The 16,062-nt window shown below is 35.9% G+C and overlaps 1 protein-coding gene across 1 annotated transcript in view; it reads right to left on the reverse strand.

Annotated features, from left to right (window-relative positions):
• Positions 1-16,062, reverse strand: part of TAF4B (TATA-box binding protein associated factor 4b) — a 132,081-nt gene that overhangs the window by 62,171 nt on the left and 53,848 nt on the right. Inside the window, exon 10 of the mRNA XM_044243243.1 lies at positions 2,667-2,836. Coding sequence (XP_044099178.1) covers positions 2,667-2,836 — 170 coding nt within the window. The remainder of the gene's footprint in view (positions 1-2,666; positions 2,837-16,062) is intronic.

The raw sequence follows: 16,062 nt of genomic DNA on the forward strand, positions 1-16,062 counted from the left end.
TAACTGACTGTGTCACCCAGGTGCCCTCCCAAATTCCCACTTTTAAATAAGAACACTTTTTAAATGCATTTTTTTAAAAACACTCCAAGTCAATATAACTGATGAAAAAAAATCTAGTTGCTGCTTTTAAGCTTGTTATGTGATTTTATAGAATGTCTGTGTAATTTTATTTAGGTTAATTAGCAAAAAAAGGAAGAATATTGGCATGTTTACTCTCCCAGCATTATTCAAGTAGAAAAACCTTCCCCCCCAAATTCTTTGGGTTAATTTATAATTTCTGTGATTAAAGAACAGTCCTGGTTCTGAGCTATTCTGTAAAGATGGAATTTTACTACAAATGAAAACATTCCTAGAAATACATAACTACACTCACTCTATAGTTTTGTTTTTTAAAAAGCTTAGGTATTTCAGAAGTAAGAAATTTTGCAGTTTTCCATTTTATTAAACAACAAGTTTGTGCTCAATTATTAAGGACTGAAAATACCAAATAGTTAACTCCCAGAATTCTCCTTGAAAGCAGAGGTTGGCAAACTAAATTTGATCTCTTTTTGTATATAAAGTTTGATGGGAATATAGTCTGGCCTATTCGTTTATGTATTCTCTATGGCTCCTCTTGCAATGTAATAGAGTTGAGCAGTAGTGACACAAACCACATGACCCACAAAATGACAAATATTTACTCTCTGGCCCTTCGCAGAAAAAACTGCCCATCCCTGTCCTAAATGCCCAAATTGTTCTTTCAATGCTAAAAACTTTCCTATCATATAATCAAAGTGTAAGTTAAGCTAGAAATAAAAGTTCTCGGGGGCGGGGTGGTGGTGGGAACTGATAAAGTGAAATATTTACTTCCACTTTATGAAAGCACTAGATCATTATATGGTTACACGATATGGTTACACAGAGTCAATACCAATAGCTTCCCAAGGAAGCTAGTATAACAGGAAAGTATCATGCTTATTCCAAAATTACGGAACTGGCTCCTGTACAGTACACAATACATATTCAAAGAAAAGACTGAAAGAGGAAGTAAGAAAGAGAGGAAAGGAAAAAGGAAAAGGAGTGAGGAGGAGGCTGGGGAGAAAAGCCAAACAAGACACCAGCAAACATTTTACCATCAGCTCTTCTGAATTCCTATCCTTTTGGACTGCTTATAAATTCGTTTTTAGTAATAAAAGAAAGATAACAGAGGGGCTCCTGGGTGGCTCAGTCAGTTGAGTGTCCGACAACTGACTTTGGCTCAGGTCATGATCTTGAGTCCCACTGCTGGGCTCAGGGAAGAGTCTGCTTGAGATTCTCTCTCCCTTTCTACCACTTACCCCACTCACACACACATATTCTCTTTCTCACTCTAATAAATAAATCTTAAAAAAAAAAAAAAGGAAAGATAACAGATACCCAAGTTAAGTTAGAAATTTAAAAAATGGTAATTTGTATAGTATATAGTAGGAGCTCTAACATTTCTTTATTATTCTGTGAAAACAGATTTAAAATATGTAATAATAATGTATTTTGTAGGTCTTAAAAATATAATGGGTGTAAATTAGAAATCAGAAACCTTCATATTTTTGTGGTAGGGCTTCAGAATATAAAAATCCTTACTGAAGTATACTCAAAAGTCACTAGTGTTGACCTACCAATTTGATATGGGTGATGAAGAAGGGACTACAAGAAGTCCCAGGGTTAGGACACATGAAATGAGATAATTCACATGCAATAATCTCTCTCCAAACTGTCTCGGTTTTCAGTCAATGTGGGGAGAATGTATTCTTTCATGTTTCTGCAAGGTTTGGTATTAAACAACAAAAAAGCTGTGTGGCTCCAGAACAAAACTGGAACATTCTCTCCCATTTCCTTCTATATACTGCAGCCACTTAGGAACTACTTGTGGACCTAGGGAGAAACCCAGTATTTAATTTAGTTCTTTTAGGGCAAGGATGAGTTTGAATTTCAGGGTTGAGAGAAGAAAAAAGGGACTTCCTCTCTATTTCTATGTTTCACAATACTCGGCAGTTTCTAGATTTCATAAACATGAACTTGTAGTGTATGTATGTATTTGTATGCATATGTGCCTAGTCCAACCAAAAAAAGCACAGGACAGGAAAAAAAACAGTACATCATATGTACAAATTCAAAGGAGCGGAGTGGCGCAGTGGAAGCGTGCTGGGCCCATAAGTACAAATTCACTTAAAAAGTATGTATCTTTCTCCCACTAAGAAATATTAAGTAAATATTAACTTCTATTATCTAAACCAGAAGCTACAGGATATGATTTAATTTATGTTAATAGTTTTTAAAACAAAATACTTCTTTCTATAACACCCATGAAACCTTGATTTTTTCCAGAGCCTTATTTAAGCCCAAGTTCCAGGAAAACCAACCCAGGTTCTCTCTTTTGATAACACTTTCCCTAGAACAGACAATCCTCTTAGGTCAATAATCTTAAGTCCAGGGCGCCTGGGTGGCTCAGTGGGTTAAAGACTCTGCCTTCGGCTCAGGTCATGATTCCAGGGTCCTGGGATCAAGCCCTGCATCATGCTCCCTGCTCAGCAGGGAGCCTGCTTCCCTCTCTCTTCCCCCTCTCTGCCTGTCTCTCTGCATACTTGAGATCTCTGTCAATTAAATAAATAAAATCTTTAAAAAAATAGTAATCTTAAGTTTGCACTTACCAATGTCTAAAATTCTCTTTTGCAGAGCTCCGATGAAAAGAAATGGTTCATCTTTACATGACTGTACAAGTGTGCCAACCAGTTCAGAGTTTGATGCTAAGATGCAGGCATTTTCTTCACTTAGGTTGACCCCTGCCATGGAAGTCACATCATTGATGTCATCTTCATCTCTAAGAGAAAAAAAAGACAGCTTTTTGGTGGTGGTGGTGGTTGGTGATGTGTATATATGAATGATTTAGGAGAGCAAAGAATTACAGATCTCTCCTTATAACTAAAGACATTATTTTACTCAATTCATCCAAGCAGGAGAACTGAAGAATAGCTATCTTTCCCTGGATGCCTAAAAGCCCATCAGATTTCCCTAGTGCACTCTACTGTTCCATCAAAGATCAGAAAAATCCACTGGTTCTGAAAGATCCATACTCACATGAAGACCCTTGAGAAGAAGCTTTCTTGACTAGTAATTCTGAAACCAAATAGTTAAAACTAGTTTTGATTTTCTGCTTCAGACTTTTGGTGTGTTCCATCTGTACCAACTGAATTCATTAAACTCATCCTCAAGCAAATGCCTGCAAAGGATCTACCTATAAAATTACACACACAAACATGACGTATATATATACATAAATATATCACAGAATATGTTTGAGCTCCTTGCATTGCACCAGCAAAATTAGTTGTTTTTATCTCACAGGACTGCTAATGGCTATAGTGATAAGATCAGTATATATGTTTAAGGATAGGGCAGAAAGAAAATACAAAAATTCCCTCATAGCATCCTTATCACCCTATGTAATAACAAGTATGTTACTGATCATAACTTACCTACCAGTGCATAACATGATTTACACAGACAGGATTATATAAAAAAAAGTTGTTGCTTCTCTTTATTGCATGAGCCAAATGGTATATATCATGTGGTCTCATGTCAATAGATTTAAATTATGAAACTCCCTGTGGTAATGCATTTGTGTATGGGAAAGGAAAATAAATTGTAATTGTCAAGCACTCAAGAAATTAAGGTCTCTGGTGTCCAACTTTAAAAAGCAACACATTATTAAAAAAATAATAATAAAAAAATAAAAAGCAACACATTAAGGGTGAAGGGGAAAGAGTCCAAGCTCAAACATATATTAGAGATTAAAGAAAAAAAAAAAAACCCTAAGTAAAAGAAAGAAAGAGCTAGACACAGCAGTTAGGAAGTGAAGAGGTAAAACAATGGTCTTATAATCTGAATAGTGGATTTAAAAGTCTACCATTAAAAGGTGTGTCTTTATGAAGGGGAAAAAATTTTAAATTTAGTATCTCAAACCACCAAATAAAACATGCAATACAAATAAAGTATACCAAAATGATTGGACTCCACCATATCAAATGTCACAGAGGAATTGTCAGAAGTATGGATGCTGAAAATGGCTCTAAGAATCATTCTGCCACCTATGTAAATAAAGTATTTCCAGAAACATCTAAACAATGTAAATATCTGGGGCACCTGGGTGGCTCAGTTGGTTAGCGAACTGCCTTCAGCTCAGGACATGATGCTGGAGTCTTGGGATCGAGTCCTACATCAGGCTCCCTGCTCAGTGGGGAGTCTGTTTCTCCCTGACCCTCCCTCCATCTTGTGCTCTCTCTCTCTCATTCTCTCTCTCAAATGAATAAATAAAATCTTTAAAAATAAACAAATGAACGAACAAACCCATGTAAACATCTAAAGTGTAAGAATGGTAAAAACCATAAACCCAGAGACAGACCAAGATCCAAATTAAAAAAAAAAAAAGGTCTTAGTAAAAAAATTTTTTTTACAGATTTTTTTTTAATTTATTATTTATTTGACAAACAGAGATCACAAGTAGGCAGAGAGACAGGCAGAGAGAGGTGGGTGGGAAGCAGGCTCCCTGCTGAGCAGAGAGCCTGGTGTGAGGCTCAATCCCAGGATCATGACCTGAACCGAAGGCAGCCTTTAACCCACTGAGCCAACCAGGTGCCACAGTAAAAAGTATTTTCAATAAAACTTGTCTCATGGGCTCCTGTTGAGCTGAGTTGGTAGAGCATGTGACTCTTGATCTTGGGGTTGTGAGCTGGAGCCCCATGATGGGGATAGAGATTACTTTAAAAAACAAAAACAAAAAACAAAAAACAACCCCCACCATGTGTCAATAGAATGAAAAGAAAAGCCACAGACAAGGAGAAAATACTTGCAAAAGTTATCAGATAAAGGACTGTTATCCAAAATATATAAAGAACTCTTAAAACTTGAAAGAAAACAAACAAACCAATTAAAAAATGGGCCAAATACCTAATAGAGGCCTCACCAAAGAAAATATACAGATGGCAAATAAGCATATGAAAAGATGCTCCACATCCCTGTCATCAGAGAAATGCAAATTAAAATGAGATACCACTATACATGTATTAGAAAGGCCAAAATCCTAAACACTGACATCAAATGCTGATGAAGATATGGAGCAACAGGAACTCTCATTCACTGCTGGTAGTAATGCAAAATGGTACAGCCACCTTGGAAGACTATCTGCAGTTTATTATAGAACTAAACATACTTTTACTATACAGCCCAGCAATCACTTTCCTCAGTATTTACTCAAAGAAGTTAGAAATTTATGTCCACACAAAAACTTATACATGGATATTTAAGGTAGTTTCAGAGATAACTGACAAAATTGGGAAATAGCCAAGATGTTTTTCAGTAGCTAAGCGTATAAATAAACTGTGGTACATCCAGACAATGGAGCATTATTAAGGACTAAAAAGACATGAGATGTCACAATATGAAAAGATGCAGAGGGGAACTTAAATGCAAATTATTAAGTGAAAGAAGCAATTTGAAAAGGCTACATACTATATGATTCCAACTACATGACGTTTCTGAAAAGGCAAACTATGGAGGCAGAACACAGAGAATTTTTATAGCAGTGAAACTACTCAGTATGATACTATGATGTTACATACACATCATTATACATTTGGGCTTTTTAAAGACTAATTTATTTATTTGAGAGAGAGGAATAAGAGGGAGGGGCAGAGAAGGAGAGGGAGAGGGTAAGCAGGTTCCCCGCTGAGTGTGGAGCCCAAAGTAGGGCTCAATCTCATGACCCTGAGATCATGACCTTAGTTGAAACCAAGAGTTAGATGCTTAACTGACTGAGCCACATAAGTGTCCCTCACTATACATTTGTTAACACCCATAAAACGTATTGCACCCATAGGAAACTGTAAACTATGGGCTTTGGGAGTTAATGAGTTGTCAGTGCAGGTTTGTCAACTATAACAGATGGTAGCTATGGTAGCTAACTATGGTAGGGGATGCTGATAATGAGGAAGGCCATGCATGTGTGGGATTAGGGGGAATTCTCGATCTTCCAATCAATTTTGCTGTAAACTTAATTTGCTTTAATAAACAAAAGCTATCAAAAAGAAAAAAAGGTTAACTACACATTAATGATATCATTACAAAACAGAAACCCAAGCAGTTACTTAACTCTTTAGGATTCAAATTTTTCCTTTAAAAAATGAGTAACTTAGATTAGGTACTTTCTAAAGTCCCTCTTAGCCACTTGAAAGAATGAGGAAGCTCTCTTTGACCTGATACAAAACAACTGCCAAGGTGTACTATGAGGTAGAGAAAAAAAATGAGGAAAAAAGACTGCCCCCTGGGGGGGGGGAAATATACACACACACACACACACACACATATGAGCATAACATATCTCTGGAAAGATACATGAGAAAAAGGGAAGTGGGGATAAGACTTATTTTAGACCACAGAATATATACTCTTTTCTAGCCCTTTATGTTGTACTATATACATGATTACCCAATCAAAATGATTAGTGATATTTTAAAAATAGTAAATATATATTTAGGAAAAGAAAACTGGAAATAGAAAATATGATGAAATTTAGATATATAACCCCAATATACCCTTGAAAAGAAAATCAGGGAGTGCCTGGGTGGAAGCCTCTGCCTTCGGCTCAGGTCATGATCCAAGGGTCCTGGGATCGAGCCCTGCACTGGGCTCTCTGCTCAGCAGGAAGCCTGCTTCCTCCTCTCTCTCTCTGCCTGCCTCTCTGCCTACTTGTGATCTCTGTCTGTCAAGTAAATAAATAAAATCTTTAAAAAAAAAAAAAAAGGAAAAAATCAGAATTGTTGAAGATATACAAAACATGGCCTTTACACATATGCACTCAACACTGAATGTTTAGAATCTCAGATGTTTGTCAGGTACATGGGTCCTATAAACTGCAAACTGTTTCCACAGGAGAGTTCCTGCATAACTCCTGTTGAGATCTCATACACAGGCTGGAGAGACCAGTACCAAGCATATGTACTACCAGCACTTAGCACAGTACCAGAATTGAACAGAATTCATCAATGAGGAGACAGTCCCAAAATTTTAAGAATCTCCTTGCACCTCTTCTCTGAAATGAGCAAGGAGCTAACTGCTCAGTAAGATTTTTTCTTGCCTGCCTTCCCTCCCACTTGGCCCCAAGATGAACACAACTCCCTCTAGTACAGCTGTCAGTTGCTATGGTTACCGTGGGCAGCAGGAATGGAGGAAAATCCCCACTGAGGGAAGAGGAAAAGGTGCCACAATAAATAGCACCCAAGCCATTTAAAACTTCCTCTAAGAAAGGAGGCAGACTGAAGAAAAGTGAACACAGTGTACCATCATTACCAATAAGGCTAAGACAGGTCAGACAGTATTAAAGGCATTGATGTTGAAGCATAGTTATGATGCTAGTTTGGTTTTAATTCCAAAGGAGAAGAAAATGAGAGTCTCCAAACTGTATCTTCAAGTCTTCTGGTTTAATGTGTCTTTTGATGAAGATACTGTACAAAACAATTTGTTTTGTTTCAAAAGATATACAATAAGGTAATTCATTTTTTTAAAAGGTTTTATTTATTTATTTGCCAGAGACAGAATGAATGCATAAGCAAGGGGAACATGAGAGGGAGAAGCAGCCTCACTGCTGAGCAGGGAGCCCCATGCGGGACTTGATCCCAGACGCTGGGATCTGACTCACGCTGAAAGACGCTTAACCAACTAAGCTACTCAGGCGCCCACAAAAAGGAGATTTAATAGTATGTCAGGATAAAAAGCTTTCCAAATCAAGATTCTGTGAGGTGTAATATGTTACTGTGTAAAAATTAAAGGACTATGCAATTATCATTAATGTCTTACATTTTGGCTTCTAAAAATGACCTAATACTTTAGCTTTTGATACAGTTGTCCACTGCTTAAGCCTGACTTTGTAAATCTGTTCTATCATCTTAAGATCTGAATAGCCACAGACTGATTATTCTAAAGTAGAGGGAATCATATTATTTTCCTGTTCAAAAACCTCTCATGTTCCCAAGAACTGAACTTGATATTCAATGTTTTCCAGGTAATGACCCCTAACTTAGCACTCTTCCCTCCCATTACTCACTATCATATAGCTCCTACTGATTCTGGCCTTTGTGCAGACCATTCCCCACTTATGGTTTTCATCTTCAAACTCCTGCTTTTAGCATTTTTTAGCTGTCAAAAGTTTAGCTATACCCCAGTCCTATTTCAATTGCCTAGTTTAGAAATGCTGGTTTAATTTGATTTTATACTTTTGTTTTTGTGCATTTTTTAAACTTTGTTTTTATATTTTTAAAGCATTTGTCCAATTGCTACAACTTTTCAACTTCTGAGAGCACACTGCATCTGTTATGGTAGGTTTTACGCTGCCTTCCATTCTAAACATTATTGTGTTTCTCTAAAATGCCAATTAGACTTATTTTATCAATTATGCTCAATAAATATATTAAATATAATAAAGATTATATTACCTTCATTGCCTATTATTCCTAGCAGAAATGGTAAATAGTTGAAGAATGTCCCTGTGTTCAGAACAAGTGCTATTTATGTTACGATGTACTGAGAGGTAGAACAGTGGGTAAAAATGGTAAGTCAAACTGATTATAGCACAATTCTGACTGCTAGTTATTATCTATGTGAAATAAAGCAAATTAATTTTTCTAGGCCTGCACTTTCAGTAAAATGGAGGCAATAAGTCCTTATATATTAGACTGAAGGAACTAATTCAGATCATGGGAAAAGGAATTAGTTTAATTCAGAAAGAGTTCCCACAAATAATTAAGGAAAAAAACTCATGATTCAATGGAAAATTGGACAAAGCAAAGGAAAATTTGAATTTTCATTAAGAAAAAATTTTCAATTACTAAAATAGAAAATATTATTCTATTCTACTCATAATAGAACTATAAGATAAAAATTTTCACCCATTAGACTAGCAAAAACTATTCAAGTTTACCAGAACATGTGAAAATGTGCTACCATAAGCTTTGCTGCTCAATGTAATTTGTGAATTTAACCTCCGTGGAGAGTCATTTGATATTATCTGACAATTTAAAATAAATAAGCTTGGGGCAACCGGGTAGCTCAGTTGGTTAAGTGTCTGTCTTCGACTCAGGTCACAATCCTAGGATCTGGGATGGAGCTCCACATTGGCCTCCCTGCTCAGTGGAGAGTCTGCTTCTCCCTCTCCTTCTCTCTCTCTCAATAAATTAAATCTTAAAAATAGACAAATAGGGACACCTGGTGTCTCAGTGGGTTAAGCCTCTGCCTTCGGCTCAGGTCATGGTCTCAGGGTTCTGGGATTGAGCCCCGCAGCAGGCTCTCTGCTCAGCAGGGAGCCTGCTTCCCCTTCTCCCTCTACCTGTCTCTCTGCCTACTTGTGATCTCTCTCTGTGTGTCAAATAAATAAATAAAATATTTTTTAAAAAATAAGTAAATAAATGTAAGACTTCTTTCAAAAATAATAATAAATAAAATAGGCTCTTCTTCCTAGATATTATGTGAAATGAAAGCCACTGTGGCTCTGCTTTCTAGTAAAAAACATTGGAAATATCCTAAATATCCACCATTATGTAACTTTGTTAAAAATCTAAATCACGGGCGCCTGGGTGGCTCAGTGGGTTAAGCCGCTGCCTTCGGCTCAGGTCATGATCTCAGGGTCCTGGGATCGAGTCCCGCATCGGGCTCTCTGCTCAGCAGGAAGCCTGCTTCCATCTCTCTCTCTCTCTCTCTCTCTCTCTCTCTCTGCCTGCCTCTCCATCTACTTGTGATCTCTATCAAATAAATAAATAAAATCTTTAAAAAAAATCTAAATCACAATGATTACACATTGATACAGAAAAATCTCTAAGATTTATCACTACTAAGTTGTAAAAAAAAAATGAAATGTAAAACATTATGTATTGTTTACTACCATTTGTGTTGAGAAGATTGTATCTAGAAAGACACACAAGAAACTAACAGTGATTGGCTTGAGAACAGGATCCTGGGTAACAGAGAGAAAAAGAAGCAAGAGAGAACTTATTTTTCCACTATATATTCTTTCTTCCTTTCAAATATTGTACAAAATGTATATATTAGTCAAATAAATAAATAATTTGTTTAAAAAGCATAAACAAAAAATTTTATTTTAAGAAGAGTAAGTGCTTCCCTTAGATTATTAATCCCTGGTAAAATAACTTTGCCTTCAATACTCTTTTGGTAAACCCTTAGGTATAACCTCTTTACTACAGCCAGCACATAAACTCAGGTAACACCCTGTTTATTCCTCCTTCCAGGCCTTTGTGAAGTTATTTTTCTCATGGGAAATTCTCTTTGTCTTTCCTCTTTTAACTCAAATGTAGCAATAACAACAACAACAAAAAATGTAGCAATAATATATGCATGATTTCCGAAACTTAAATGATTTGATTTTTTTTAAAAGCTTTTTTTTAAAGCTTTTATTTATTTATTCATGTCAGAGAGAGAGAGAGGAAGCAGGCTCCCTGCCAAGCAGAGAGCTGACATGGGGCTTGATCTCAGGACCCCAGGATCATGACCTGAGCCAAAGGCAGATGCCCATCAGACTGCGCCACCCAGGCACTCAACTTTAGTGATTTTAAGAACCCCCTGGGAGTATATTTAAAATACATGTCTCACAACCAAATACAAACCTGCACAGCACCCACAATTTGCATTTAGTAGGTCTGGCCTGTAGACAAAAAACCTGGAATTCTTTTTTTTTTTTTTAAACAAACATACTTAGATGACTGTGACACAAACACTCTGTGGACCACACCTGGAAATATACTGAGTTGTAAAAATTAAAAGCACCAATTCTCTAGTTAGAGATGAAGGTTAGTCCCTGCTCTGACAATTATTAAAAGGATGACCTTGAACAAATTTCTTCACATCACATCTCTACTCATCAATTCCCTTATCTATGGGGGTAAAAACTATACCTGTTACATGAAACCTGTATTTGAAGCCAGAACTGTATTAGAAATAAAAGATGAGGGGTGTCTGGGTTGCTTAATCAGTCTGCCTTTCGCTCAGGTCATGGTCCTGGGGTCCTAGGATCGAACCCTGCATCTGGCTCCTGCTCCCTTTGCCACTCCCTCTGCTTGTATTCTCTTTCTCCCTCTCTCTCAAGTAAATAAATAAAATCTTTTAAAAAAACAAATAAATAAAATGAGCCTGGATGACTCAGTATGTGACTGGAGTGTGTGATTCTTGGTCTTAGGGTCAGAGTTCAAACCCCATGTTGGGTGTAGAGATTACTTAAAAATACAATCTTTTTAACGAAGTGGAATATTACTCAGCCATCAATAAAACCCCAAATCTTACCATCTGCAACAACGTGGATGGAACTAGAGATTATTATACTAAACAAAATAAATCAATCGGGAACAATTATCTTAAGACTTCACTTACATATGGAATTTAAGAAACAAAACAGAGAATCATAGGGGAAGGAAGGGAAAAATAAATAAGATGAAATCTGAGACGGAGACAAACCATAAGAGACTCTTAACTATAGGAAACAAACTGAGGAGTGCTGTAAGGGAGGGTGGGTGGGGAGATGAGGTAACTGGGTGATGGACATTAAGGAGGGCATGTGATGTAATGAGCACTGGGTGTTACATGCAACTGATCAATCACTGAACTCTCCCTCTGAAACTAAGAATACACCATATGTCAATTAATTGAATTTAAATAAAAATTTAAAAATAAAAACTTTAGAAATCAGTATTCATTAAAAATTAATAAAACCATTACATATTAACATAGAAAACATTCTAACGAAAACCAACAATACTAAAAATAAAAAAATTAGTTAAAAGGGTGGCATTGTTTTCTATATTTCTAATCTTTAAAATCCAATGATCCTTTTCACTTTGAATGGATCTTTTAATGATGCATGATTTTATAACATTACATGTTGGTGATCTGAAAAATACTGGTTCACTGAGCTATACAGGTCTTCCAAATTTAGGCTCATTATACATAATCTAAAATCACATGTTAATATCTGCACCAATCTAATCAGAAAATCTAAGTATCGGGAAGATGTTAAGTTCATGGCAGTGGGGACAAGTTTTCCAAATTTTTAATTTCTACTTCAAAAGCTCAAACTTTATCACTGGCAAAAGAATACTGTCAGATGTTTTCCCTGAAGTGACAGGCTCACTTTTTTCATTTTCACAAAAATGTCTGTCAAATTCTCAAGTCTAAATAATCAGTTTGCTTTTCAGCTGTTCTTTGTTCTTCCAAATAAAAATGGTGCTCCAAGAAAAAAGTGGTTAGTTTAGCTCACAATTGAAACATAAGTAGAGTGTGTAGGTGGCTCAGTCAGTTGGTTAAGTGCCCAACTCTTGGTAAGTGTCAAACTCCTGATTTCAGCTCAGGTCATGACAGGGGAGAGGTTGAAAGGATCGAACCTCTCCACCCCCTGTGCTTCACGGGAGGTCTGCTTCTCTCCCTCTTCCTCTGCTCCCTCACCCCATATGAGCACATGTGCAGACTCTCTCTCTCTCAAAATAAATAAAGTCTTAGAAAAATAAATAAATATAAGCACAAGCACTTGTCCTTACTTGAAACAACCATGAGACTCTGGAATGCAGAAGAGCTTTATGAAAACTTCCTGTTTTGTCACACAGTATATTAAAAAGATGTGTACTTAAGGGAGAGACAATAAAAATCATAATGTTTGCTGCCTCATTACAAATATTAAAAAAAATAAAACACCTGGCTTCTTTTCTTTTCATTTACTGTGAGTGTCTGAGGGTAAAGAATAAATGGCTACTACTAGCATAGTTTGGTGCCCCTGTCTTGATTAATGTTAAGGTGCCAGCAGTTTTGCCACTGTGGCTTTTGAACCATCAATCAAATAATATAACAAAAGGGGAAAATAACAATATCAACATCATCATCATTACTTAAACAGTTTTAATCTCACAGACTCCCTGAAAAAGTCTGAGTTTCAAAACTATTTTCTGCAAATCACATTTTGGGACCTGCTGGCATATATTTATAGTCCCAAACTTATAATGAACATCAGAAATACTATGAGGATTTTAAAGATAGAGATTTCTGCCAAGGTTCAGTCTCTAGAGATTTCATTCTGGATGAGCCACCAAATCAAATTTCAGTAAGTTCCTTGGGTAGTTTTCAAATTGTTGATCTATACTATTAGCAATTATTTACTTATAAATTATTTTCAAAGTATCTACTACCCCTTCCTATATTTACATATTTTCAATTGAATCATTAACACTGTTAAGAAATTTTTATGATCCTCTGTCCTCTATTATCACTGTCTCTTGGCTTTGATCCCTCTTGAAGATGCCTATGACATATAAATAATCTCATAAATAATCTCATATGCCCTTTCTCCTCCCATGTAATTTCAACCTTTGCTTCATGGTGTGTCTACCTCTAGTATCTAATATCTTTTCTTTCCAGTTCATTCTGCATCTAAGTACAAACATGATTTTTCCTAAACAGCATTTTACTATATATAACAAAATCTCGCTAAAAACTTTGAAGGACTTCACAATCGCATCTCTCAAGTGTTCATTTATATAATTTCCCTGTGAAGAATGTTTAAGAATTTAATTCAAGATCTAGCATAAGGCAACTCCTCCAAGAAGACTGTTTTGTTGAATTTTTACCCCAGATTTAGAGCTAATCCAGGCAAAGCTTACACGGATGTTTCTTTTTCTCTGTCTCCTTTATCTTTCCAAGATGAGAGGGGTTTTTTGTTTGGGTTTTTTGTTTTGTTTTGTTTTGTTTTTTGTTACTAGAGGCTGTTTTCTAAGTTCCTGCTCCAGAAAAATTAACCATACATATTTTGTCATATATTATATAACAATATGTATTATAGATATACTTGTACATATAAGGAAAAGCAAACTCTTTAATAAAAAGTACATGATGAAACAATTACATATGAAGCAAGGTGATTCCTGCAATATAAAATAAAGGATATTAAAGTTAATGGATAGGGGCGCCTGGGTGGCTCAGTGGGTTGGGCCGCTGCCTTCGGCTCAGGTCATGATCTCAGGGTCCTGGGATCGAGTCCCACATCAGGCTCTCTGCTCAGCGGGGAGCCTGCTTCCCTCTCTCTCTCTCTGCCTGCCTCTCTGTCTACTTGTGATCTCTCTCTGTCAAATAAATAAAAAAAAATAAATAAAATCTTTAAAAAAAAAAAAAGTTAATGGATAATATCATCTATGACAATAGCATGTAATCTTGTCGTATATTATTTTCTAAGAGTATGTTTTATTTTTTTAATTTTTTAAAGGATTTTGTTTATTTATTTGAGAGAGAGAGAGAGAGGGAGAGAGAGAGAGCAGGGGGAGGGGCAGCAGGAGAAGCAGGGGATGTGAGGTTCACAAGACCTGAGTCAAAGACAGATGCTTAAACAACTGGGCCACCAGGAGCCCCAAAGAGAGTGTTTTAAAGAAAAATTTTAAAAATATCACCCTAAACCCTAGCTGCTAAAATACTGTCACTAACAGAAGTAATATATATGCATTATACATTCATATTTTATTTTTCTCTAAACTATAAGAATGTTTTAAAAAAACCTTAATCTTTAAGCATTATCATATCTTAAAAAAACAATTCCTTATTATCATTAAATAGCCAGTTTAAATGAGGTTAACTATACAAACATGAAAAAGTACTGTAATATTTGTCATTTCTGATTCTGACATATGAAGAATAGTGCTTGCTTCGGCAGCACATATACTGACATATGAAGAATAAAACATGAATCTCTGGCTCCCTCTGGTGTTTAAGTACTATATAGCTTCCCTTATTCATCCCAGTATCGCCATGCCAAATAGAAAATATAATTCTCTTAGTTGAAAAAGTCATGAACAAAAAAATTTCTTTTCAGTTAAACAAGTAGTTTTGAAAAAAATAGGTAAATAATACTCTATGTTATTAAACCTCATCCAGTTAAGACAAGATCTAATGGCATATACTATTACCTCTTATTTAACAAGGATCAACATTAAGGGTCTATTTTAAGGTTCAACTTAACAACAACTGAAGTGACATTGATATTAAGTATCTAAAAAAAACTAGACTTAAGCTAAAAATCCATCACTTCAAAAAAGATATGCATAAACAACATATGACCAAAATTACTATACAACACACAAAATGAAAAATGTATCTTAGTGCAAAAATAAGAGGTATCTTTAAAAATAGCTATGATAGATATTTCTCTTTTAAAAAATTCATTATTTCAGCAAATATTTGAATGCTTATTATGAACCAGGCCTTGTTTTAAACATTAGGTATACCATGGTAAACAAAAGTTATTGTGAACTCTCACGGAGATTTTATTTATCTATTTTACAGTTTTGTTTATTTATTTCACAGAGAGATATCACAAGTAGGCAGAGAGATAGACAGAGGGAGAGGGACAAGCAGGTTCCCCGCTGGGCAGAGAGCCCGATGCAGGGCTCAATTCCAGGACGCTGAGATCATGACCTGAGCTGAACGCAAAGGCTTATTAACCCACTGAGCTACTCAGGTGCTCCTCACGGAGATTTTAAAAGGAGTGGGAAATAACAAGGAATGGTAAACAAAAAACAGGATACTTTTATATGAGTGCCTCAAGATAGCAGGTGGGCTGTAGAAGCTACTTTACATTGACTGCCTAAGCAGAGACTCTCTAATTAGGGAGATCACTTTTAAACTAAACTAAGAAGGACCAAGCAAGATGATACTGGAGCACAGAAAGTCCAGTGACTAAAAACTAGAGTGAGAAGATGAATATGTGTCTGAAGAACAAAAAGAAAGCAAATGAAGAGGCTGAGTCCTTTACACCACAGAATGTTATTCCTGCAATGATCTACTTACTCTTCTAATTTTCCTGAACGTCAAAGAATCTTGTCTTGTGTATGCCACTTTTTTTTTTTTAAAGCATTTCTATTACCTACAACTTTACTGAATTCTAACAAATGTGACTATGGTTCAAAATGGTTCACATCATAAAAAAGTTAATTCTCCCCAAAATTAACCTAATTATATAAC

Source organism: Neovison vison, chromosome 3, assembly GCF_020171115.1.
Source record: "Neovison vison isolate M4711 chromosome 3, ASM_NN_V1, whole genome shotgun sequence".
NCBI lineage: Eukaryota > Metazoa > Chordata > Mammalia > Carnivora > Mustelidae > Neogale > Neogale vison.